The sequence below is a fragment of the Colius striatus genome, chromosome 11 (genome assembly GCF_028858725.1).
Source record: "Colius striatus isolate bColStr4 chromosome 11, bColStr4.1.hap1, whole genome shotgun sequence".
Classification (NCBI taxonomy): domain Eukaryota; kingdom Metazoa; phylum Chordata; class Aves; order Coliiformes; family Coliidae; genus Colius; species Colius striatus.
In genome coordinates, this window is record NC_084769.1 from 28,578,382 (window position 1) to 28,605,707 (window position 27,326).

General features: G+C 36.8%; 1 protein-coding gene across 3 annotated transcripts in view; it reads left to right on the forward strand.

Annotated features, from left to right (window-relative positions):
- PARD3B (par-3 family cell polarity regulator beta) overlaps nt 1-27,326 on the forward strand; it is a 407,820-nt gene that overhangs the window by 139,584 nt on the left and 240,910 nt on the right. For all 3 annotated transcript variants that reach the window (XM_062004452.1, XM_062004454.1, XM_062004453.1), the window contains exon 5: nt 26,938-27,029. In XM_062004452.1, coding sequence (XP_061860436.1) covers nt 26,938-27,029 — 92 coding nt within the window. The remainder of the gene's footprint in view (nt 1-26,937; nt 27,030-27,326) is intronic.

The following is a 27,326-nucleotide window of genomic DNA, read 5'->3' on the forward strand; positions in this document are numbered from 1 at the left end:
ATTTGTTGTTATTGTTTTGATTTTTTTAAAAGATAAATATAATACTATTGATGACAAGTGCATTTTGTGTCCTTATATGAGGACTGCAGATATATTTGGAGTTTAAAATCTCACCATGCTTCACTGGCTTGCATCTGTACAAAGGAGTCCTCTAGGCCTAAAGGAATTCTCTATGCCTAAAATGTAGAATCATAGAATCATTACAATTGGAAAAGATCTTTAAAATCATCAAGTCCAACCACTGAAGAGCACCCCTCTGTCAGCTATAGGGATAACAGTCAAAGCTGGATAGGTAACAGTGGAGAAGGCACTCAGATTTTCTTTTTTTTTCCCCCCCGGTTCGTGCTGGGAAGTGAGAAGTCCCAAAAGGCTGAAAGGTTTTTATTGTTGAAGTAGAAACCTGTTATAGTAAAATACATTACACCAGCTCTTATTTTTGCAACAGCATCATTTCTAAAATTCTCATTGTCAGTCAATATGCTTTGGCATAATGTTTTGGGAAGCATAGAAAGCTTAAAAAAACGTAGGTTAAATTACATACAGATTGTTTTAAAACATGGGTAATAATATCTGATAAATGAAAAACATGGCACAAACAGCTGAACTCTGCATTTAGAATATAGCTATGCTCTCTTATGCAAGTGTTGAGAAAATTCATTTGTTCTGGATATTGCTGCTGAAAATTTGAAATTAGTACTGCATTTCCTTTGCTGCAAACACATCTTTGTCCTGACATTAAGCTTCTTTCTTGCAGCCACATGCCAGTTAGAAAAAACAGAGCTGTTGGTAGATTAAGTAGTTTTCAGTGCATGTAGTAAACATTAAGTCTCTTTATTTATGCCACAATTATCTTCACAATCATTTTATAATTGAAATTTTCCTAATGAGATTAATTGTTTTGGCACTTCTGGCATTTTGGTGTTTGGCACATGTTGAAGTGGTAGTTCTGTTCTATGTAGAAATACTCGTAGTTAGACTATATGCTGTTTTATATGGTATGTACTGATAAATCAATAGTTGATCACATTTTTGAGGGGTGATTATCGTATGAAACTGAATTCACTGATTTGTTTCTAGGAGAGGGCAAGATAGATGCACAGTAAGGCATAAAATAAAACAGTAAACATGTAATATAAGACAAGAACATTGCTATCCAGTTCAGGTGATGGGATGACTCTGATGAACCATTTGAGCTAATCATAGTATTTATAGAATCTAAGCAGAAAAGAATGTTCTGTTTTTCAAATGTTGTCCTATTCTTTCAGAAGGAATTTTTTTTTTTAATGCTATATGGTGATTACCAAAATTCCAAAATATATTCTGAGTGACCAGGTAGTTTGAGAAGAATTTGAACTGTTCTTTCATATTTTCTCTGAAACTTATTTTCTCTTAGCTGTAGTTTTAACCCCAATTAACAAAATACTTCTATATCAATCAAAAACTGATAGTGAAGTCCAGCATCTGTTCTCTCAGACTGGAAGTCATTTAACAGATGGTACAAAATTTTAGTTTCTTTTTTCATCCAAACTTTACTTTCCTTGTCATGATAGCTGCCACTGAAAAATTTAGAGACTAGAATCAGGGAAAAAATAGAGATAACAAACATCTGAATTTGTTATTTAAGAAAAAGGATGTGTTAGTGAATTTGTTAATTTATGAAGGCAACTATTAAGCTCTTCTATCTAGTTATTGTCACAGAGCTCTGGCCAGACTTTCAAACATGGAAACTTCTCTTCCTAAGTCTCCAGGGGGGACCCCAGGGAATCCTGGTTAGTTTAATGCACTTTTCTGAAAAATTTGTTGGCCATAGCTTGTCTTTGTCAATATAACCAGGTGCTGGTCCACCTGCCTTTGGGCTGTGAGTGGCCTGTTGGGGTTTGCAGTGAGCATCAAGACTTCCACCAGGGATGTCCTCTGCAGCAGGAGAGACAAAGATGGTTGGGAGACAAAGATGGTTGAAAGTTTTTGGAGGGAAGAAATGTTCACTTGGTCAACACTTGGCCTCAGCATGCTGAGAGAAGCTGAAATTTCAAGCTCTCTGCACCAACTCAGAAGTTCCTAGATGGATCGATCCCTCTACCGAAGCTCCACTGTGATGAAGATGAGGCACGCCAAGGCAGAAAGTCTGAATTGTGGGATTCTTATGGCGTTTTTTTGGTTTTTTTTTTTTTTTTAACTTTCCTAGGGAGCAGAATACATTTTGCTGCTTTTGCTCAGTCGATTCAAGCACTAATTGCTAAAATAAATTAAAATATCTGAACTTTCCTTTCTGGAACTACTACTTCTTCTTTTTGCTCCTTTTATCTTTTTTTTTTTTCCCCCAGGGACAGACTGCCTACTGTCTTTATGACTTGATCTGTCGTGAGTTTTTGATGGTCCTGTTTAAGTTGATGGGAGTTTTGCATTAATTCTGGTAGGGCTTAAGATTTCACCCACTCTTGCTAACTTGCTGATTATTATGGGGATGCTGTGCTCTACATGATTTTCTTTTCTTTTATAGTTGCATATTTCCTGGATAAATGCTTAGGTTAACTTGGAAATAATCAATAGGAGTGGCTGATTAAATTGCATTTATCCATATTTAAAGATACAATGAGATGCTGGATGAATTGAAGAGCTGCTCCCATGGCTCAATGCAGTTTCAATTTTAACCTAGATGTGACGTGAAATTGACTGTATTTTATGCATTGTGTACATATAATTCACAATTTTGGATAAGGCTCATATATAATCCGAACATTTTTATGTTTCAAGCCCTTGTTAAAAAGGGTCGATTCTCTGATTCTTCTGGCTGTTAATTGTGTTTGTAATGTATTAAGCCTTCCTGATTACGTGTCTGCAGATTAGCATAATGTGAGCATGTGTAAGGATGCAATTCCATGATTTATTCTTTTTACATACTACTCTATGTACATGTAAACATAAAGGTATACTACAATCAGAGCTTGACTTTGAGAGAAAGATTATTAGTGGTACTTTAAAAATGTGTGGGTATAAGAAAAATGCAGAAATATTAGTTAATCTTATCAGGCTATTTAAAAACACGGGAGGGCTGAGAAGGGTATTTTTGACACAGTGATGGAGTAATGCTGTAGAGAAACAGTGGGTTTCTGCTAAGGCTCGAGCTAAGAGGCTGCACTGTTAGATTTCAGAAGATACAGCTTTGGTCTAATATGTTTACTCAACCTGCCTAAGTTGGGTAGCTTTAATTTCTGGTCACTTTACGTGATTGAATTTCAGTATGAAATTTTCCTGTAATTATGTGATAAAGTCATAGAATAGTTTAGGTTGGAAGAAACCTTTAAAAGTCATCTAGTGCAACCCCTCCCGCAATGAGCAGAGCCATGTTCAAAAAAATCAGGTTGCTCAGAGCCCTATCTGGCTTGACATTGGATATTTCCAGGGATGGGGCATCTACCACATCTCTGGGCACTCTATTGCAGTGTTTCATCACCCTCACTGTAAAAAAAAACTTCTATCTAGTCTGAATCAACCCTCTTTTAGTTTAAAACCATTACCCCTTGTCCTATCACAACAGGCCCTGCTAAGATGTCCCCATCTTAATTATATGCCACCTTTAAGTATTCCAGGAGGTGGGCTACGAGAAGGAAACCAAATATTGGGAGAAAAAGCAGTAATTCTTCAGGATTTAGCAGTGCAAGAAGAATGACGCACTTGTAATGCTTTAAATCCAGTGCTTGTTGACATGTAATAATTAGACAACAAATAAAATGGAGATGGAAACACAGTATGTGTTGCAGGATAGAGGCAAGACTCTTTTCATGAGGTAGTATGCTCAGACTGTCATTCGGAATAGCAAGGTTTTTAAATTCTGGAAAGCGTTTACTCTTTTTTCTGATAAAAGTTTTCCTATTAATAATTTAACTCCTGCTCTTGAAATATTGCTGTGTAGAACTGAACAGAAGATGATCTGGGGAGATTTAAAAGAATTTTCTGTCATTCAGCTGGAGAGTTCTGAACAGTCTTTTAAAAGGGAATTCTGATGTGGGTAAATCCATTTTTAAAGCAACTACTGTGTGTCTGTTTACACTGTGGAACATATATAGAACACGCCTAATCAGTGCAGGAGCTTGTCAGTATATTGCTTTTGATGTCTGATTAGATGATCACAGGGACATCTGCAGTGAGTTAGTTTTGAAGTTGTTGGTGTGAGGCACTGCAGGAACCAGAGCTATGTGGCACTCTTACACCGTGAAAAACTGCTGCTCTTTAAAAAAACCTTTTATAAATTCAACTATGCAGCTAGCTGAGGGCTGTCAAATTAACAAAAGGCATTCCTTCTTAATTCCTTCTGTTGCTTTTCAACTCTGCACTGCTTTTCTTCCTCTGCCTTGTACTATGTGTTGTGGCATTCTGCATCAAAAAGAAATTGCTTTATATTGTAGAGGAAACACTAGGAAATGCAAATGAAATATTTGTAATACTTCAGAATACTGAATTGATCATCTGAAAAAGGACACAAGTGCCCTATGGTAATTTCTTCTTTTGAGGGTGCAGATAGGTATGTCTGTGTGTGAAAGATCCTCTCTGTGTTCCTTGCACTGCCTACATTTCAGAAAAAGTGAATTGTTTTACCTGTATTGTTTAAGATGAGCAGTGGATGTAATTTACATATTTTTATTTGAGAAGGATAAGTAGACTTTTTGTGATTTATTTTAATAGGAGCTAATAATGAATGTTCTGTGATGTTAATATAGTATATAAAATATGAGTAAAAATGGTACATTTGGAAAAAAAAGTTAATCATTGTTAATGTGTTTTTTTAAAGGCTGTTTCCAGTGAGTGCAGACTTTTTACTGAGTATTCATGAAAGTATCTATTGTGAAAACCATCAAAGTTCTCCATCTTTGTGAAACTGATGTTAGCAGGGAATGGGTTTTTTTCCTTTTTTGAAATTAATTCTGGGCTTTGGCTGTCATTTTGAAGATGCCTGATTGTTTATAAACCTTCCTCCTTTATCCTCTGCCCTGTGTAGTCAGGTAGATGTAGATTTGATTGCAAGTGGTAAATGGGTGAGAGACTTAAACTCTGTCTTTTTCCTACATGGCCTGTCTTATGAAGAATGTTGTAAAAATTATAAGGTGGAAATAAGTACTGCTGACAAAAAAAGGAAAAAAAAAAAAGGTCTTGCGTGCAATGCTGTTTACACATATTCATCTCTATAGCTACATCTCTGAGGTCCCACAAAATACTGTCATTCCATCTGGAACAGAGTTTAGCAGGCAGCTTTATGCAGCAGGCTCATGGTGCTGAAATTGGAATGAAATATTAGCAAGTTACTTTTACGTCTGACAGTCAAAAGTGGAAGATGACAGTCAACGTGGCTCATGCATATCATTTACTGAAAGCTCTAGAAACATATAGCTGAAATAGGTTCTCAGTCAGTGTCCTACTGAAATTCCTACTACTAAATAAATAACATTTTCTATAAGTGTAGCAATCTAGTGGAGATCTTGGGAATAACGTCAGAGATCTTTGATAGTTACCTAGACTCACACTCAAAGGAGGTACAAATTCAAATAATTCTTTTTAGGAGAAGCCCCTTAGAAACTAAATTACCCATCCCACTGAAGACACCTGCTCTGGGGATTTGTTGTTCTTCTGGGTACTTGGTGTTTCAGCTAATCTGGATTTACAGGTTTTCGAGTTGTAATAATAACATAGTGCTCTATAACCCAGACAGTAGAGCCACTTTGAAATAATTTTAAATAAATAAAACTTAATGAATAACCTATTTAGAAAATAAATAAATCTCCTCTGAAAGATGAAGTGATTAGACTGTAGAAAAAGTCAGTTGATGCAAGAACAAATTGTTGTCACTCTTCCTCTGTACTACGAAGTGCAATAATTAGCTGTTTGTGAGGCTCCCTGGCTTTGTGGGTGCCTGGGTCCCTGAGCACCTGAAGATGGACATATCTGTGGTCTGATCTGGCACAATTAATCTTATGACTTAGTTCAGATCCTGAAGAAGTGTATTTGCCAGTTGAAATTTTTACACATAGCAAAGCAGTATTATAAAAAAGAAAAAAAAAATCCCCCAAAACCCAACAAACTTTGGCCGCAAAGAGGGATCTTGTAGGAACAATTGCTTCCATAGGATTTTTTTATTTTTTTATTCTTGACAATCAAGTAGTGGATTGTACTTTTTCATTTTTTTTCCCTATTTTTAAAGTACTAATAACAATAAATTTTACCTTCAGTTTATCAGGGTTTAAGTCTTGGTTTAATGTAGCTTGCAATTATAACATACAGATTCTCAAGCTCCTGTTTAAAATTCAAGTAAAGCAGCTTTCTTCTTTGCATCTGTCCCAAGGGATGCTTATAGTACCATATTTACTGTATTTGAACTGCCCCATGTAACATGACTGAATTGAGAGCATGTCATGGTATCTTAGAGTCAGCAAATTTCCTCTCCATGTTGTTATTTACTCTGTTGTGCATTTAGCAACTGGCTTAGAATGACTTGAATAAACTTGGACCTGAAGTAAACTCTGCTGTGTTTCTTGTAGCATGCTTGTTCCATTGACCTAATAGTGGTGCATCTGAGATGATTATACATTTAACACCTGTGGAGATAAATTGCCCTCCCTCTTTTGCTTTCTTCTGCCTTTTTTTTTTTAAATTACCACGTACAGTAGAGTTCATGGTGTAACTGTCAGCTTTACAGAAACAAAAGTAAGTCCCTGCTTTTCAACTGGCTTCATGTCAGTAAGAAATACTGTGAAGGGTCCTCAGACCTGGTATTCACTTCCACCTCCACACCTTCCTTTCTTTAATGATCTGCATAAATCTTCCTGTACTTCAAGCAGCAGAATGGTTTTCAAACAGCAATATATTGTTCTGGGGTAAAGCAAGTTCTGCAAGCAGCACTACCGAGCCAGTGATTCTTCATCACCTCATCTTTTGACACTTTCCATGAGAACCCAAATTAATTCTGTTTCTGAGGCAGAAGAGGCATATTGCAAGGGGAATTATATAAAACACTTCTGTGGCAAGTTGCAAACATGTTAAAAGGAGGAGAGACCAGGGAACAGATTACATGGATTTTTAGGTACGAAGAAGAATAAAACTACTTATCTGCAGAAAAAAAGATATCCCCTTCAATTTGGATTGAAAAGAAGAAGCCAAAGTATGGATGTTTCATCTTAGAAATAACAATAGCAGCAACTTCTTCCCCTTCTCAAACACATTATTCACAGAGGCATTACCTCAGTCACTAATCGGCCAAGCCTGCATCAGGTTGGGAGGTCCATCTTAGAACTGACTGGCCCTAGCCCTATCAGCTGCAGGGAAGCTTCTGGCAGATCTTTGTTTAAAGAAGCCACCACTGTAGCCGCCGCCCCCACCCTCCCCCCCCAAAACAAACAAACAAACAAAAAAACCCCCAAAAAACCAAAAAAACAACAAAAAACCCCACAACCCTGGCCCAGACAAAACCACTACAAGTGGTCTGCTGTATAGTGGTAACAACAGCTAGAAACAGAAAAATACTGTATTAAGCTGTATTAAGTATTACAAATCCTACTCAAGTTCCTCCCAGGGAGGCATAGAGGAGTAAAGAGAGTCAGAATGGGCTAGAAAAGTTTTTATACAATATTTTTATTAATTTGCAGTTACCCTGTAATCATCTAAATAGCAGAATTAACTTGGGGTAAAAGAAGTCAATTCCACCTCGGTTTTAAGCCTTCTGTCCATCCTTGATTCCCTGTTGTTAAGGAAGGGAAAATGCTCCATCCTGCCATGCAAAAGACAGGAAGGGAAATTGTCTGGATCATTGTTCATAAATAAATTCAAACATTGCTAGCCAGGATGCTTTGAGATGGATACTGTGTTATGGTCAAATATGATCTTCTTAATACACGAAACAGAATCCCTGGTGCATATTTTTCTCTTTAAAGCATCTCAGAAGAGAACAAGAAATTGTCAACAGTAGAAATACTTTGAGGTTAGAGATTATCATGTTAATAATAACGAAGCCATCCCTAGGTTTACAAAACACTGAACCAAATGATTGCTTAATGCCCAGCTGTGATTTTCTGCCTTTTTTACCTTTCAATGTCTAGTTTGTGTGTAGTTGTCATTTCCAAATGGCTGTTTTGAGAGGCACATTGATGATGCTATTGTATTAATGTCATCAGTCATACAAGCACTGATATTATCAGGTAAAGTTAGTTCATTAGAACCAGATGCATGCACGTGTAAATAATTCTCAAGTCACAATGCCAACAGGTTATAACACTTTTGGGAAATTAATCTGTTGTCAATTATGTGTATTTCTAATACTAACAAGTATATAAAACATCAAATTATTGATGTTGACTCTGTAAAAATATAGTATCTGACGCTGGTTACCTATTAAGCACATTGTAGGTTTATAGCAATTAAATTTTTGTTTCAAATTTTGTTTAAAAGTTTCAATATTTAGAGTTTCTTACATATTATTGTATATTCATATGATTATGGTAATGGCCACCACAGAAATACTTCTGGTTTTAGTTGTTTAATGAGTAAGATTGCTTCAGGTCTAGCTTTCTGTTCCACTGCTGCTGATATTTCGTTCTATAACAACAAAACATGCACTTTTACTGCTGGTTATCAACTTTGTTTATTTTGCCTACAAAAATCAATTGAGAAAATACTCTTTGATAGATACAATTTATAAACTCATTATTTTACCTTTTAAGCAGTTGTACCTATGTATGTTAATAATTAAAATAGAAAGCAAGTTCATAGCATTCACCAGCTCTTTAAGGGGAAAAAAAAATCAAGCAGAAGACAAAAAAAGTCTCTGCTTTTAGCTGACTACAAACTCTTTTTTAAAAAAAACCCATGTCTTTGGAAAGCAATATAAGGTAATGTTACCCAGTTATTGGCATATATAGTATATATGTTCATGTGATACCCTTTGCTGACAACGTATTTTAAGAGAATTGAGATTGGGCTTTAGATGTGTTTGTTGTGAAAAGAACAGGAACCAGATAAATAAATTGCAGTTCACACATAATGAGAGGTTGTCAGTGCAAATAAGTCTGAGAATAAATCTCACTAAGAGTTAAATTTATATTTTAGCAACACTGCAGTCTGAGAAAGGCTCAGCTACGTAGGCACCTAACACTGATTGTTTTTATTTTACTGATACCGTTGAGATCAGACCTTAAACCATCTCTAACCTTCCTCCTAAATAGGACCATATTTAGTAACATTCTTGTCCTGCCATGGGCTTTGGGATATTTTGATTTGGGGAATGTTTGGGGAATGGGTAGCCAGTTTGCAGGTGTGGAGTCATTCTGGGTGCCAGACCATTTCCCTTTTCCCAGGGAGGCCTCCTTGCCCCTGCCCTGTTCCTGCAGGAGACTGAGGGTAACCAAAGAGAGGCTGGCTGTGCCACTTCAAGCCCTTCTGACAGCCTCATGCCTTTGCTGCTCAGCCTCTGCTCCCACTCTCCAGGACTGTGCCCTGGGTGGCTCACATGGTTGACGGTGGGGCAGGTGACTCACATGTCCCTGGACTGGTAGAGGTCATCTTGTGGGGCTCCTGCTGCTGGGGTAGCTTCCTTTCTGCCCAGCCAGGGGCAGGGAAAGTCTCTTGCAGACTCAACTTTATTCTGCGTGATATTGTTTTCAATTTGGACTTTATGCAGTCTCAAGTCAAATAAGAGATGCTAGCCAACAGAATTGTGGGGATTCACATTGATAATTTTCCCTTGCTTTTGGAGTAAGACTTGATTAAACACTAAACTGAGGAACAGGAGGCGGCTCCTATTGAAGAAGACAAATTGTGTCAGGAATGTTCAGCCTCCAACCTAATATATTTTTCCTACTGCAGATAGCACTTCTGGGTTCATTATAACTTGCTCTCGTTAAGTCGTCATTTCTGTCTCAAGGCTGCTGTGTTTTCCAATGTAAAGCAGATTGACGCTGGCACATTTTTCCTATTTTAATTTTACAAAGTTGTCGCAGTGAAACTGTGCCTCATATTGGAAGTGCTTTGAAGTGAGGAGATAAACAAAAAGCTAAAATAAAATTGAAAAGGAGCACGAACAACTTTTCATCTTGGTTTGTCTTTTTAAAAAAAATAAGCTGAATGGATGTAGTACTCTTGTGCCACTGTAGTAAGTCTGCAAACGTTAGCTGATCAATCTAAATTGAGTTAATGTATATGCAGTAAGCAGAAAAAGGTGAAAATTAGGTTACCTGCGCCCAAATCTTTCTGTTTGCTATGAACAGTGAGATATAAACTAGTTTTTAGACTAGTTAGTGTGTTTATTTTCAGAGAGAGTCAGAGGCGGAACATGTTCTGTATCTACCATAGTTATTAAACCAAGAAACTATATAAAGTCGCTAGCTCAATTGTGACATTTGCAGATAAAGGTAGAAAGCCCTGCTATAAATAAATCTGAAGTGAATCCATGAGGAAAAACAGCAGCAATCTGTGCTATATTTCAATTTTATCTCTATGAAAAACAAAATATCCAAAATTTTTTGTCCTTTCGCTAATAAAAAAATAAGTTGTCATTGTCTGCCAGTGTCAGAAATGTCAACCAATTTATTATCTGAAATATCATTTATAATTTCACTTATTTTAGTTCGTGGCCTCCCATTTTTTTCTAGTGAATACAGTAGGCTAGATATTGACAGTTACTTTTTATGAAGTTCTAAAATTAGTCAAGAAATTTAGAGATTTGTGACAAGAGATTGAAGCCATTGTCTGGACCAATAAAACACAAAATACAGTGGCAAATATGCTCTCTACAATTCTACAATTCTTAGGTGCACAGTAACTGCTAATCTTTGATATAACGGAGAATGACAAATGTTTGTCCCTGGAACAGCCTGGAAAACACAATAGCTTTTTTTTAGTCTCATAGAAGCCTTTTATATATATTTATGCACCTTTTCTTACTGGTGAGAACCTGCAATTGCAAAAAAACCATGATTTCTCTAAAGTGGTAGGGTGAGATCCTTTCTTGAGATTCCAGTCTTACTTGTGTAACAGAGGCTTGTATTCCTCTTTCCCAGCAGACAGGTAATTGCTATTTTGTTTTTCCTGTGCCAAGAAGCATCACCACCGCTGAAGAATAGAAGTAAAAACCCAGGATACCCAGCTGTGGGCTATCAGTCCCATCATTAATCCAATTTGAAAGTACTTGCTCCTGGAACCCAGCACTAATTTTCAGGCTGATACCTAACTATGTCCTGAATTGTGTTGCGAGGCACTCAAAATCAGGCCAAACTCAGAGTGAGAAATCTGGTGGTGTCCTTTCCACTAGGCTTGTGAGCAGCAGTCTTCACGCACTGATACCTTAAAAATTCTATGGCTGTTTAGCCTGGATGCTAGAGAATCAAAGGATCATTTTTCTAGAGACATCTAATGTTTTCTTTGACAAAGGTTCTCTGTCACTTACGTTTACCAGAGAATTATTTTTAAAAAGAAAAGTTAATTAGTTCACAAAATATTAACAACTTCTGCCCTCTCTGCAAGCTGAGAACCAGACAAGAATCATTCTCCAGTGTCATTTGACAGAACCAAACTGCTTTGCCTTTTCACTGGAGGAGTTTGTGGGAAAACTGTTTAGCTCTTCTGACATTTAGCACCATCAGTGATCAAATGTGCCTGTTATGCCTTCAAGAAGGTTGTAAGGATGAAGAAAATACACTCTGAAAGGTTCAGGTACTCTCCATCAGACCAGCCTTCAAGGTCTACTACTGTTTATGTGTCATCTGTCACTTCAAAGGTATCTATACCCCTTGACTTTTAAGTTAACCTGTTATTGTTTGGGCCCTGTGGAGTTGCCTGAGGCTATCAGATGTATAAATAGCCATAACAACAGAAATAATATTTGCTTTCATATGGTAAACAGTTTCCCTTTGATGATTACAAAGTTGTAAGACACTTGGGAAAAAAAACCCAAACCAAAACAATCTCTTCAACTTTATTTCTGTTTACATTTAACTCCCTGGATCCTTGTATATGTGTTTTCCAGACTAGGTGGTATTTGTAGCTGTTGGAATTGGATACAGCTACAGGGATTCTTGTACAAAGGAAACAAATTTTCAGTCCCCATCAAGTGTAGTTATCTCTAGAATTGTTCTGCTGCGGTTCCCATTTAAGTTCCAGTGAGGATTTGCTAACTAAGCTTGTTCCTTTTGAAATCTTTAACCATTTGAACAGGAAAGAGTTATTTGCTGGAAGAGGATATAACAAACAGAAAGCCTTATCTCTGTGTCTCTTAGAACCTGGACTCCTCTTGTACTTACAGCATGGTGATGTAGGTAACCCTCACTTGAGGAATACTCAACTGTTCAGACTGGGTTTTGAGTCAGAGTTCAACTCCCCAGGCTTGTATTTGTGATCACTCCATTACTATTCTGTAAGAGTGAATATTGGAGAAGCTCAGAGTAGCTTAAAATGTAACAGTGCATTGGTTTAGCAACAGAGATCAGTATTATCCTGTTATTCCACTGGTTCGTTTAATGTATCCAGTACTTCCTAATAAAATATTAAGCCCAATTCACTGTGCTTTTTTTGGTTGAATTTAAAGCCCTGCATGAGATTGCACAGAGATACTTGAAAATATGCCATTCCTCTCACGATCCTCTTTTCTACAAGGAGCTACTTTCATCTAGTATGTATTGCTCGTGCCTGCAGGATGTACAGTGTTTTGGGCCCTAGACTATTAAGCTCAATCTCAGAAGAAAGCAATGAATGCATCCTTCGGTTTCTTTTCAGTTTGGTCAAGTTCATCTCTGGATGACAGGCCTTTCTTTAGGAAGACTGCCTTGTTCTTTCCCTCACAAAGTAACTAATTGAAGCCATTTCTACCTTTCCTTTCTGGAAGAAAAGATAACGTTTTTACTTTTGAGTACCTAGAACATGTTACAGTCACGTGGAGCCATTAAATATGCAGATTAGTAGTGCTCATTATAAGAAAGCTTCAAGCAAGGTCTAGCAGCTTACAAAGTCTAGTGCTTTGGATTTTTTTGGATGGTAGAGTCTTCAGGAAGAAGACTTTATTTTTCTATGTGATAGCATGAGAAATGTCACTGTACAAAATATTTTTACATTTGCTTTTCTAAATAATAAATTTCAATAAACTGGGCATAGGTAGTCATGCTTTCTTAGAGTCAAACAAAAAAAACCTGCAAAAAACAACCTACCCCTTTACTCTCAACATGCTGCTGGTCTTCCATCATTTCTGATTGTGGAATATTTCTAATTATAGCAGACCTGGATAATTCATGTTGGGTTTATTCATAAGTAATAATATTTGAGATATTTAACTGGTAAATAAAACTGCACTGTGCTTTGTATCTAAGCATATTGTACTGAAGTTTTAAAGCTTAAATAATTCACATACAAAAACTTCCTTAACTTTCTGTTAAGGTCGCTAAGATTTTCTGTCAACATATTTCTTAAAATCAAGGAAATAGTAAGGTAAGGGGATACTAGTGTTGAAATCAACTTTACTTGACACACCTTAGCTTACAAGCATCATAAGGTACTTCCTCCTTCATGCATCTGCTATGTTCCTTACTTTCTGTCACAAGTACAATCTTAACTGACCTTGGCACTACCAGGCAGCTGTAAAAAATGACAGAATTGTAATGATGAGGAATTCTGAAAAAGATGGGATTGGCAGTTTGGGAGGGATGAACTGCAGGAGAGTTGTGTTCTAGAAGTCAGTGGAGAGATTTGAATGGTCCTGTAAATTGCACAAAGTTTTTGTGGTGACTACTTTTACTTTATGTATAAAACAGATTTATTAGCCACATTATTTAAAAAATCTTTCCTATGTTGCTTTTAAGTTGGCTCATGAAACAGCTTTTCACTATGGTTTGCTTCTCTTTCTGTTTTTTACCATTGTCCGAGACAAACTGACTCAAATAGGTAACAGAGCAAACAGATCAGTCCAAGGCAGTTGCAGAGTACAATGATAATTGGATATTTAATTTCATGAAACATAATAAAATGTCAGTCTCTGAGAAAGTGACACAGCTGAAACTAGAGCTTTGTAAAGCAAAACTTTCAGTTTTCCAGTCTTGCTGATCATGATAAAATATCTTTGGAGTATTAAAAGAGCATGTATATTCTAAATTTCTTAGCCTGAAAAGGAGGAAGACATTGCCTTTTATAGTTAATCAAAATGTTTCTAAAAATCTTTAGAATTTAATAGAATGCTGATATGAAAGCTGTATATCTGCAAACATGAGCAACATTCTTATGTTTCACTGGGTTAATTATTGTGCAGAGTATTTTTAACTTGCTGGAGTGCTCTGGTGTGGCTGGCTTTAGTCAGGACCTAACTGTGAAAGGAAGTAATAGTTAAGTATTGAGTTGACACATAATTAAAAGTAGCTTGGGACTTGATTTACTTTACTATTTGGTACCATACTTTTAGTTCCTGAGTTCTGAGGAAGTAGAAACAAGGGAGCTGTTTTGTCCCAGCCTGTAGTTTCTATGTGTATCTGATACCAGCTTAAATGTCTTTGAAGAATTGATAGCTCAAGCTGTTTTCTGTCTTTCAGAAAATTACTCATTTGTGTGTGTCACCTGTTGTGCTCACTTAAGCAACAGCAATATGTTCTCTGACCTTTGTTCTTGCAATTAAAGATGCTGCTATTAGTCAACAGCTATAGTGCAATTAAGTCCATCTGTAACCTTAAAAAAACAATTTCTGTCAATAAATGCAACTTTATAGTGTGAAAATCAAGTTATCCATATAATTTCCTTTACCTCTTTAAATCATTAAAAGTAATCATGAGAGTTCTAACTGTATGAGATTGTCACCCTCGTCATCTGATATGTAGATAAAAGTGTACTTGTTATAATATCCTGAGCTTAGTTCATCTATAATGGCTTTATTTTTGCTGTTCTATTTTATTCCCAATGAATATGCTAATACATCTTTACTTAAGATATTTTTTTTCTGCCTACTTTCCTTGAACCACATCATAAATCCTGGTTTTCCTCCACTGCAGTTTTTAATGCTGTCAAAGTATTTACTAACCAATTCTGTTATTTCAAGATGTACTTGAAACCAGATCATTTTATGAAAGGTTATTTTCTGATGACTTCTTAAAATCCTAGGAGAGATTGAAAATATCATTGTGATTCATAAGGATTTGTTGAAAATAACAATATACTCTCAAGTAATCCGTCTCTAGTTTAAATTGCCTCTAGGTTTAAGATAAGCCGGTGATAGTAATGTCTTGGCTCACAGGAGTCAACTCAGTTTTGTTAATAATATCCACTCATAAATGCAGAGTAATACTATGCCTGTACTTTCGGATCCAAAAATAAGGTTCAGTTGCACAGAATTAAAGTGCTACACAGTTGTCATAATTTCCATTGAGAACTGGGATCAATATCAAGGGCTTTATGTAGGACAGTGTGTTTTCTTATGTTTTAATTAAGGCAATTCTCAATTCCTTGAAGAGATTCAGACAACATTTTAACCCTTGTTTGCTGTATAGGTGAACATATTCTCGTGCTCCCTTAGAAACATCTTCAAGACTGTCAAGTTCTTTATTAAGAGTTAGGTTTTAAGTATGCCAGAAAATTTGAGAAGTATCTCTAGTCTGAGGTTTACCTGTCAAACAGGCCTGGCAAGACCAATTTGTGTCAGTGTTTAGTTTTGAGTTTATTTTGAGCCATCATGATGGCCCCTTGGTCACAGTGTTGAGTAGATTTTATTGAAAATGAAAGTTCATTTTGGAGAATGCCCAGAGCCAAGGAGAGAGCAGGATTTCTAAGAGAAGTAATTCCTTCCCAAGATGTGAGACTTGCATAGTATCTTAGTGACTTGCAACTTTTAAGCATATGTATATATACACACATATTTATACTTTTTTTTTTTTTTCTAATTTAACATCTCTTAAAGTATGGAGAAAATAGTTAAATGTTAGATGGCTACAGGATAGTGCTTAGATTGTTACCAATAAGACACTTAAACTGAAATACGCTGATCATAGAATCATAGAACGGTAGGGTTGGAAGGGACCTTTAGAGATCATCTAGTCCAACCCCCCTGCAGAAGCAGGTTCACCTAGATGAGGTTGCATAGGAACATGTCCAGGCGGGTCTTGAAGACCTTCAAGGACGGAGGCTCTGCAACCCCTCTGGGCAGCCTGTGCCACTGCTCCGTCACTCTCACGGTGAAATAGTTTTTTCTTATATTTAAGTGGAACCTTTTGTGTTCCAGCTTCATCCCATTACCCCTTGTCCTGTTGCTGGCTACTACAGAAAAAAGGGATGTCCCAGCCTTCTGACACCCACCCTTTAGATATTTGTAAATGTTAATAAGATCTCCCCTCAGTCTTCTCTTCTCCAGACCTAAACAGCCCCAGTTCCTGCAGCCTTTCCTAGTTTGAAAGATGTTCCATTCCTCTGATCATCTTGATGGCCCTGCGCTGGACTGTCTCTAGAAGGTCTCTGTCCCTCTTGAGCTGAGGAGCTCAGAACTGTACACAGGACCCCAGATGAGGCCTCACCAGGGCAGAGTAGAGGGGGAGCAGAACCTCTTTTGACCTGTTGGCCACACTCTTCTTGATGCATCCCAGGATGCCATTGGCCTTCTTGGCCACGAGCGCACATTGCTAGCTCATGGTTAGCTTATTATCAATCAGGACTCCCAGGTCTCTCTCTACAGAGCTTCTCTTCAGCAGTTCCTTCTCAGATGCAGGACTCTGCACTTGTCCTCGTTGAACCTCATGAGGTTCTTCTCTGCCCAACTCTCAAGCCAGTTGAGATCTGACTGAATGGCAGCACAGGCTTCTGAGGAATCAGCCAGTCATCCCAGTTTGGTGTCATCAGCCAACTTGCTGAGGGTACACTCTGTCTCCTCATCCAGGTCATTGATGAAGAATGTTGAACAAATCTGCTTTTGTTTATTTCAGAATGGGGTCTGTCGGTTTTTAATTTGAAAAAATCTATTTTTAAAGGTTCTGCTTAACATGACTTAGTTAATAATGTCTCTGTGACTTTTTTTCTTACTGTTAATACTATTGGCCACTATATTGCACAGATGTGCCTCTGCACACTGGCCTGTAGGAAATTATGTAGCTGCTCTACAAAGATTTAGTCTATGCTAAAATATTCATCTGACTGCGTCATCTGTCTTGTGCTCTCTCCCTCTCTGCGTTCATCAGGCTTCAGCATTATTTGCATACACAGTCACATTCTGATTGTTGTCTCCGAAGTTGCAGTGAAAATGTTCTAAATATTCATAATGTTATGTATACATCATTCTAGGTGGCTGTGTTATATTAGAATTCCTGGGCCTTAAGCACACTGTCATCCATTGTTCAGTAAACACAATTACATTGCCCTATCTTTTCATCTCGTCTCTAATGAATCCATGCTAATTGATTAATCAGTGCTATTGCTTCACTATGATAATCCCATATGAGGAATAGTAGTAACTAGCAATTACTAATGTATGCTGTACACTGAGGAAGGCATAACGTTAACACACTGTAAGTGGCAAACCCAGATCAGGAGGAGCAGAGCAGTGCTTCCGCCAGGCCATGTATTTCACGCCACAGCTGTCTGCTGGGAGGAGAGATGGGCCAGGTCATCCCCATCACCAGGTGTGATGGTCTCTGGATGTGAGTGCGATCCATGGACTACTGGTACAGGGGACAGCTCAGGCTATCGCAGTGTTACATGAATGTGTCACAAAAAGGCATGCCTGAGGAAGTGTGGGCAGTGGGATGAGCTATATAGTTTTCAAAATTTGATCTGGTGTTTGGTACTGAAGTGACTTCCTGACTTCAATACAGCTCTGACAGTGACTTCTAGAGCAAAATAGGGCATTCTTGTATCACTACAGCACCATGCTGCTGTTACTATTTAGTTTCCAAAGCAATAAATAGAGATCTCTGATCAAAGACAAAGCTTACTACTGTTGACTCTCAGGCTGTGAACGGTGCTTAGCAGGCTGACGGATGGTAGCGATTTGGTTTTCATTGCTGTTATATAATCAACAGAGTTATGCATTCCTGATGACCAACCTGGCTTGTTTAAGGCATCACATTAAATGCTTCATTCATGAAGAGAATTAGTAGCAAAATATAAAATACGTTTTTTAGTAGATTCTGGTTTTTTTGAAGCATGAAAGTGGATGTGACTTTTAAATTATGGAAACTATTGTTGTTCAGTTGTACAGTCAGTGAATAAAAGATACATAATTTTCATTTGGATGAAAAGGCTAAATTCAATAGAAGACTTATTGCAAGGAATATAAATGTGGCAATAAAGTATCATTTTAGAATACACACATTCTTTAGAAGCTTTTCAGATAACAGTAAGGATATATTGTTGCAGTAAAAGGACAAAATTTTGGTTCAGTAATGATTTATAAAGTTATTTTTCTATTCTGAATTGTGCGTTAGTGTGGCGGTGGTTTTGTTTTTCTGGGTTTTTTGGTTTTTGTTTTTTTTTAAGTGATTAGAATTATTAGTTTTATGTGGTGTGAAAAAAATCCAGATTCTGCTTTTGGAGGAAATTGATGATGTGGTATCATATGTAAGACTGGCTAGATGAGATTTATATGTTCAGTAATGCTTCAGTGCAAATAGTATCCTGATGTAATGTATAGCGGTTTCAAGGATTTTTTTTTGTTTACTTTGAAAAAGGGATGCAAGCAGTTTGTCTTAGCACAGATCAGAAAGGAATCAAAATACTGATTTGTAGTTTGCTGTGCATCTCTTGGAAAAGGGTCTGTCATTTAAAGAACTTCAGAGACGGATAAAAGCGAGTCAACCTAGGGAAAATAATTCTGATGTTCTCTTGGTCTGAGAAAGTTTGGTCAATTTTCTTGTAGAAATTTCTTTTGTATTTTTGCAATGTTAAGTGCCCAATGGCACTTTCCAACCAAGAGAAGGGATTAGTGTGCACTTGTAGAACTAATGATTATGCACTTAAAAAGTGATGCTTGTTGCTTCAGGAATACTTACAATTATAGTAGCTCAAATGCTCAAAGGTTATACACTTTCTTTGGACACAAATTTTTGTCTTTAAGTGGATGATACAGAAGAAATTTCAAGTTTTAGCTTGAAAACACCTGCTTGTTCACTGCCTTGCATTACTGATAGAACTGGTAATGCTCTCTGTAAATAAAAGACCACATGTGGATTTCTGGACAGTAAATTTCAGCAATAGTCCTTAAAATATAATGAAAAATACTGAAAGGTAAATAAAATACGAATATTAATATCCTAGCAGAATCTCTGGAACTATCTATGTGACCTCTAAGAGCTAGGAACAAGAGTAGCTGTGCTTCAAGTCAGTCAGAATCTTTTTAAATGCTCTTAACAGGGATGGGCTCAAATTAGTAATCATGCTGAGATGCCAATAATACTGTCTCAGGCACACTGACCTCTTAATACTTGCTTGTAGTATCTAGTTGACTTGCAGTGCAGGCAGAGAGCTTGTAGGCAATTAAAATCAACTTGGTAAGTGGAGGAAAGAGCTAATAAACTTAATCCTCTGTTTTAAAGGTGCGAATGGTCATACGACTGGCCAGTTACTCTGTCCTTTCAGTAATTGTTCCAACATTGACAGCTCCTAAAAGTTGCAAATGCTTACCATATTATTTATGCATCTGATAGTTTTGGGGTTGGTGTGTAGTCACTTACCCTGCTCTACTGAAACATTTGCTTTTACTTCAGGAATTGATTCTAGGCCAGCAGAGTTGTGGAATCAAAATATTTATCAATATACTATCAGTGTTTTTAAAAGCAACTTTCTACATTGCTCACACTTCACCCTAGAAATTCTTTAAATGTTAGGCTTAAGTCTAGAGCTTTATATGCAGGAAAGCTACTTCTGGAGACTTAACTGAAGCAATTTTTCCTTTTTTCTTTTCCTCTGAGCTGTTCACAAAGGAAAGTACTTAGGCACTAAGGCTACACCTCTTCCTTCCCTTCATCCATACAGAACAACTGCCAAGAAAGGTATAAGCACCAGTACTGTTAAAACTTGTGGAATTAATTTTATTTTTCCCTGTCAATGTTAGAAAAGTTTTTCATCTGAGGACCCTTAGAGAGTTTGACTGAAATTATATTTTCAGGCTTAAAACAGTCCTTGCTACTCTCTTAAAAATAACTTAATGTTTGTGTAGGACTTTGAGAAACAGAGCTTTGATGCTTCCATGAAGAGAATGCTCCTCACCTAGATTTTTGAATGGTTAAGACTAGGAACAAACTGGGAGTAGACAGATCAGGAATGGTTAGGGAGAATATTTTGAAGGTTGGTATTGCCAAGGTGTGTTTTACATGTAGAGGTTGAACATTTCCAGAAGAGCTCAGTGGGAGTAGATGTGAAAAACTGGCTGGTTTAGCTTGTGTCCATGAAGAACTGAAACTCCTCTTCCTGCTGACTTCTATGCTTCCTGGGAGCTGTGTTTGATATTACCAATATTTTGCTCATATTGAAGGCAAGGACTTCAAGGTGCCCGCTGACTTTGTACCAGTGGTAATTAGGAGAGTAGAAGACATTACCTCCCATGCTTAACTCCATAACGTATTCTTCACCCTGGCTTCATGGTGTGAGAGCATGGTGTTTACTGCTGAGGATTTGCCCTCTTTTGACAGTTGTAGACCGCTGAGCTTAGGCGTAAGCAATAATTTTTTTAAAAAAATGCATAATATGTCCTACTTTCCACAAGGAAAGTGCTCCAGTTGAACTGCATGTGATACAGTTGCTCCTTATCTGCTTCAGTACAAAGTCACCCAGAGTAGTTGGACCTGCCAGGGAAGGGAGTTTCAGCCAGCTTGATCTTTGCATTGAACAACACAGTGTATGTAATCCAGCAGTACAGATCTGCTGTGATGATAACCCTCAACAGAGAGTTGTTAGCAAGTAATTTGGGAGACTAATTTCTTATTCCAGACTAATTCCCAGGAAAGTGTCTATTTATGTTCTTGGTTTAAAATATCTTTTTAAAAATATCTTTTTAAGTACCAAGACCACAGCTCACTACAATATTCAAGAAATAGTTGAAAAGGGGAAAATGTTACTGTTGGAGTTCCTGAAGCTGTCAGATAATTGCTAAAAGCCATAATACGTTATGGCTTTTCTTTGCACTGTGCTAATTGAACATGAATCCACTTGCACATTGTTAAAATATTTGAAGATGTATAGGTATCCTTATGTGGAAAAATATCTTTTGCCAGTCCAGTAGCATACATTTCAATTCACAACATTGAAAGAAACTGTATGATCCTCATTTTCATATTTGTTGCCTGCCTAAAAATCATCTTCACCGAGTGATTCATTACATTTGTAGATACTGCACAATTGCATCAATTATCCATTTCAAATGAATTTCATTCTGAATAGTTGAGAGGAAGATGTAGTTTAATCAGTAAGTGAAATGGAAGTATTTTAAGCTGTTTAAAATTACTTATCACATTTTATGAAGATAGAGTGATTTAAATCAAACAAACCGCTGGAAAAATAAGAAATATGCAGAAACAAACACTTAATATTTTTTCCTTCAGTTCATTAGAATTTGATTAGCTTACTTGAATTCGTTTCCATCCTTTGATATATTCATGATAGTTGTAAAGTGGGGATGTTAGATAGTTAGGGATTTTTTAATTGAGATAAATTAGCTGTGGTTATAAATACACTTGTTTAAGTATGACAGCTTGCATGTCTGTTGATCAACATCGCTTTCAGACAAACTATAATATTTAAGAGCATACTGAGCAACTAACTTATTTTTCTGTTATCAGTTGATTTTAAAAGGATGATTACTATTTCATTACTCTTATTTAGAAAGAAAAAAGGAGTTATATAGTAAAATAACAAAATTCATCTGCATTTTTTGAGACATATTGTTATGCATGCTTTTCCACTGTTGAACTATTCTTAAATATATTTCAGGAAGTGGTTTTGGGTGTTATGTAAAGATGTGTAGGCAGGAAGACAGTCTGATACTAGCTTGCTAATGAAAGGTTAGCTAAGCAGATGAAATGCAGACATTGACACCAACTTTGTTTTCATATCTAATATTTGAATAACACAGAGTTTTGTGTAACTCACTGAAAGCTGGTATTTTACAATGTGTAATGTTTAACCTATTCAGAGCCTCTAATCTTAATGCTTTTCTCCAGCTAAGAATATATTTTTTTCTTCGACAAAGGTGTCTTAAGAACAGGTTTTGACTATCTAGTAAGTTGTAATGTGTTTCACTTGTCAGTGTGTTCCCTGGCCTTGAGATAGCTCAGCTCTCCACTTCATAAGTAATAAAGAGGGCCATAGCTTTGATTAGGCTCATTTTGAATTTAAGGCCCAGTGGGGGAAGGAAGCTAGATACTGATTTTAGATAGAAAAAAATTTGTGGTTTGCTTCATTCTTCTTTTTACAATCTGAGGGTGGCAGGAGAACTGTGATAAAAGGCTCTGGTTGTTGTAGTAGCACAAAGTTTCTTAGCCATTTCAGAAATGTTCAGACACACACAGTTCTTTGTCCCAACAGACCAAGTGAGCCATGAAAAAGCCTTTCTGAGGCAGTCATATACAGTTGACCACAACTTGAAAATAGCACTGCATCTAACTGCTGGATGTTAGATCAAGATATGTATAACTTTGGTTCCAAGAGGATTGTCATATTTTAACCTATTCTTGGTTATATTATTATTGAATGAAAAGGGCCTTTGTATGTGTTCCTTGAGCAATATGGTCTGGGGAATCATCTTCTGTATGTGGTGTCAACTGTTGCATTTGTTGTTGTAACTAAAGGTAAATACCTTTACATTGTTACATGGTCTAATTTGTTTCAGGAATATTTATGAAAATTATTATTTTCAAAACTAAAAATAGTTCTATGGCTTTTTAAACTCATTCTAGCTGTCAGAAATGTTTGCATGATCCTGAAAGTGTTGCTAAAAATGTTCAGTTTTTAAATATAGTAATTAAAATTGTTTGTTGTGAGAGCAGTAGATGAGACATTTCCTGCATTTGTAAACTAAGCATCCCTTTCACCCTCAGGTTTCCTTGCATCTGACTATTTTATTATGATGGTAGGATCTGAACTCTCACTGAACCTTCTTGGAAAAAGGTTTACTGTTGTCCAAGAAGGGAGAGCGAGCTGTGCAGCCTGCCACCATGATCTTCTGCTTTAGGGTTTGGATCCCTTTCCGTTGTTTTAAAAAGCTCAGAGAATTGTGTTCCCCTAGGAATACAATACTGTAAACTGGAACTTTAGTCATAGATTTTCACTTTTAACTTTGTCATTGAAAGTAAGTTTCAGATAAAGATATTTTCCCTTGGGTATACTGGACTGCTTCTGTCTTAATTTTGAGTAGATACCATGTTCTTCTATTAATAGATCTTATTTATTTCCTTCAAGTTTATTGTTAGTGTTTGATGATCATTTTATACACCAAGTATACCCTACACTCAGGATTTTCTCCAGTTGTTCATGGAGACTTCCTAGTCTCTGAATTTATGTAGTCTGAGCTTTGTCTCGTATTGGTTATTGTTTAATAAGATTTTTTTTCTCCAAGTCGAACAGGAAGTCATTGCTAGATAGGTTTTTAAAAGTGATATATTTGTGATTTTATGCTACCTGCAAACTTCTTGTCAGAAGAATAGTATTCTGATTTAGGCTTCTCCTGTGGCTGCTGGTGGACCATGAATATTTCTAAAGCTGTCTTACAGAGCTAGTTGGTATAGTCCACTCTTGGCTGAATGTGAAAAATTTTGCTGCAGATAAACCTCAACAAAAGATTTCTTTTTAGCTAAAATATAATGCAAAAGTATAATATAATGAGAGTTTAGTTAGAAAACAGATCTTGTGGAATTCTTTTAACATATGAAAATACATTTTTTCTGGGTTGTGATCATGGCGAGAAAACAGAGCAATGAGGCTGGTAGTTAGCCTGCTGTCAGGGTGGCTGTCTGCTGTGTTAGCTGCTCAGAGCTGCACTCTTTGAAATAAAACCAGTTGTTCTGACCATTTTGGATCAATCCTGTCTGTCCTGTTTTCCAGCCAGAAACTGATACTTCAATGTTTCTGTCAGCCAATATTGCTTTCTTCCCCTAGATGTTTTGTGTATTTTCAAAAATTAGAAAAAACAGGGAATTTCTCATACTCCCTACCCTCACTAAGACCCATGACTGATTCCAGCATATTTATTGTTGGGGCATTAAACAGTCCATGATGACTGTTTAATTCATAGGAGTGTACATGTTCAAGAGTAGCAAATAATACTGGTATATTGTATGTCACCCTACTGTAACTAAATGTCCAGTTCTTAGATGCATATGCTTGACTTTTGTTTTTACCACACCATTTTGCATTTTATTCCCACTTCTTCAGTGACAATTGGAATTTTGTCACTTTACACTGTTAGCTGAATTTGAGTTAAGTTTTGGGAGTCAGTGTCATTTTTCTACTACTATTGAAAAACTGACAATCTTTAAAATATGAACAAGAGATTGAGAATTTTTGTGTGCTGGATCATTATCTTCTTGTAGTGTCTTGTCCATTTATAGTGATTGTTACATGACTGTAGCTCTGATGCTATTCTCACAGAGCTCAGATACAATTTCAGTGTTATGATTCACATTTCCTTTATGATTTAAGCTTTTAAATATATCTGGCTTTGTGTTTACTGTTTTGAACATGCAATAATCTGTGATGTGTGAGCACTTCAAGTCAAAATAAGCATTGGTTTGGAGGATGGGGGCTGTAACTCTGAACATCCCCTAGGTGTCATTTCTTATGTCGCTCAGCACAATTTTGTCCAGCTCAGGAAAGGGTAACTTTAGTTTGGGAGCTTTTACCCTTTAAAAACCAAATAAACAAACAAAAAAACCAAACAACAAATGGGGACAGGGAGAAAAAAAACCCCTGTATTTGTGACTGCAAACTCCAAACTCTATCCTCGAATTGATCACAGAAGTTTTATCTTGTGGAATGAAGATAATGTTGACTAGGAGGCACCTCATGAAAGTAGACCATTATTTTCTGGCACAGGAATGAACATGCCTTGAAACGTTTGGGATGTGTTTATGAATCAGTTCTTGAAGACCTCTGCTGAAGGTCTGATACCCCTAGTATTTATAACAACCCTCTAATCCAGCCTCAAGACACTTTTTGCTGGTTTGATCTTTAGTGGAAGTGGAAGCTGTTTGTTGCCATCTTTTTGTAGGAACGTTATCTTCTCAGAGTATAGCAGTGCCCTTACCAAACAAATCCAAGTGTGAGATTAGACTTGTTGATCAAAAGATGATTCCATGTGGTTTAAAACCTGTCAATCAGTCAACAGAAACATGAGATGAGATTGGATTCTGAACATCGGTATTTTGTCATTGCTGTGAAATCTGTTCCCCAAGAACTAGAGATGAAGGACAATTATGGTCCAGAAACAGAGAAATAATGTAGCTTATGCAGACTTTCGTAGTCTGCAGTAGCAAAATAGCTCTGAGGCATGAGTAGCAAATTTTCTGTCATTCACTGAGCCGCACTGTGTTGCAGCCATTGTCTGGAAGAAAAGAAGGTCTAGTTAATTCACAGCCCAAAGTCTACTCATGGCTTGGCTATTTGCAGCCTTCAAAAAAGAAGAGCCTTTGTAGCATCATTGTTTTCAGTGGTTAGCTAAAGGAAGTTAGCTTTTTTGAGAGCATTATCATTAACAGGTTGCTGGCATCTGTTGCTACCAAGGTACTATCTTTTTTCAAGATGAAGTCAACATAAGAAGGCTATGTGTCAGATTTCTGTTGCTAATACACTGCTTGAGGTCGAGTTCCTGATTTATGAAGTTAGTATGGAATATGTTTCATATAATAAGAATTGCTCCTTAACAGGTGATTCCACTGTGAAAAACGATTGGAAGGCATGACATATACTCAATACACATTTTTAAAAATAATTAGTGACACAAGCTTGCTTTCAGTATTAGATTTGCAGTGGAAGCTAAGTCTGTTGGCTGTGGTCTGATAAACACACAAAGAGAATAGCTACCAAGGTTACATGTTCAAAAGCAGTGTGTAAACCAAAAGGGGATCTAGCTTGATTTATAATCCAAGGGTTTGCTTGCAAGCTTTGTTATATTTCTTTTTTAAAATTTAAAGCAATCCACTCTTGCCCCCAACTCTTCATATATACAAACTGAAAATAAACTTTGAGAGACTGAAAACACCAAACCTTTAAAGCTGTCTTTCTGAGGAGAGACATCTTTTGAAAGAAATTGAAAGTTTTGATATACAGTGTAGAGCTTTTATTGGAAATTGAATTACCTATCTAGTTGGCTTTGTTCTTTGGAATTAATTTATAACATTGCTACCTTTTGCCTTGAGACAACTTGATATGGCAAGTATATACACTGGAAAACTGTACCCCTGCAGCAACAAAATAATAATGATTAACTTTAGACTTTATCTAGTTAAGATTAAGCTCTGAATTGAATTCTCTTAGAGTGTTGACTGTTCAAGATTTATGTCTTCCAGCTATATTCCTGTTGTAGCCTTAGCAGAAGTGACCTCTCCAACGAAGGTCTTTGTTACAGATTTTGCTCTGTTTACATTATTGCCATAAAGGTCTCAATGAAGTACAGTACATATATATATATACAGCTAATATATCATCTGCTGACAGTGGTCTTATCTCCTTGGTACCTCTTTCCCTCTCCCAGTATGAAAAAAATGCAAACGTTAAGAGTCCAAGAATCATAAATAGTAGTTTTCAAGAACTTTAGCATTAATGTCTGGTCCCTGTGTGCACAGCATTTTTGTGTCTGGCCAATTCTGTGAATCCTCTGTGAAAATATGTCTTTACTAGATAAATGCTGCTAAGGGGTAGAAGTAGCAGGAAAAAAAGCCATTAGGTTTATTCAAGATCTGTGGAATCTGTTTGCATAAATATGTATGTTATTTCAAAATGTTGTGTTAAATCTCCCAACAGGATACTTCCCAGGTGTCCTTTAAGGATGTGGAGATGAACCTCAGTGGACCCACAGACTTGTTGTTGGCTCAGAATGCTCGACACCCTGTCAGGTAGGAATATTTTCTGTTCAGTGCTGGCACAAGCATGGTTTAGCAACATACAAAACAAGACTGAATTCACTTTCCAGCTGCACCTGTGAATCTGCATTGTGTTCATCATCATCATGATCTCTTCCTCTTTGTCTCCTCCCATCGTAAAAATGCAGTCACTCACATAATGAAGTATATGTTTACATGTGACAAGCTCTTGATGAATATGAATGATTTTATTGTGGTGTAGTAGAAGGCTAAGGGATAAATATGCTACTACTGTATATTCTATTTTTACTTTCTACTCAGTCCTGCAAG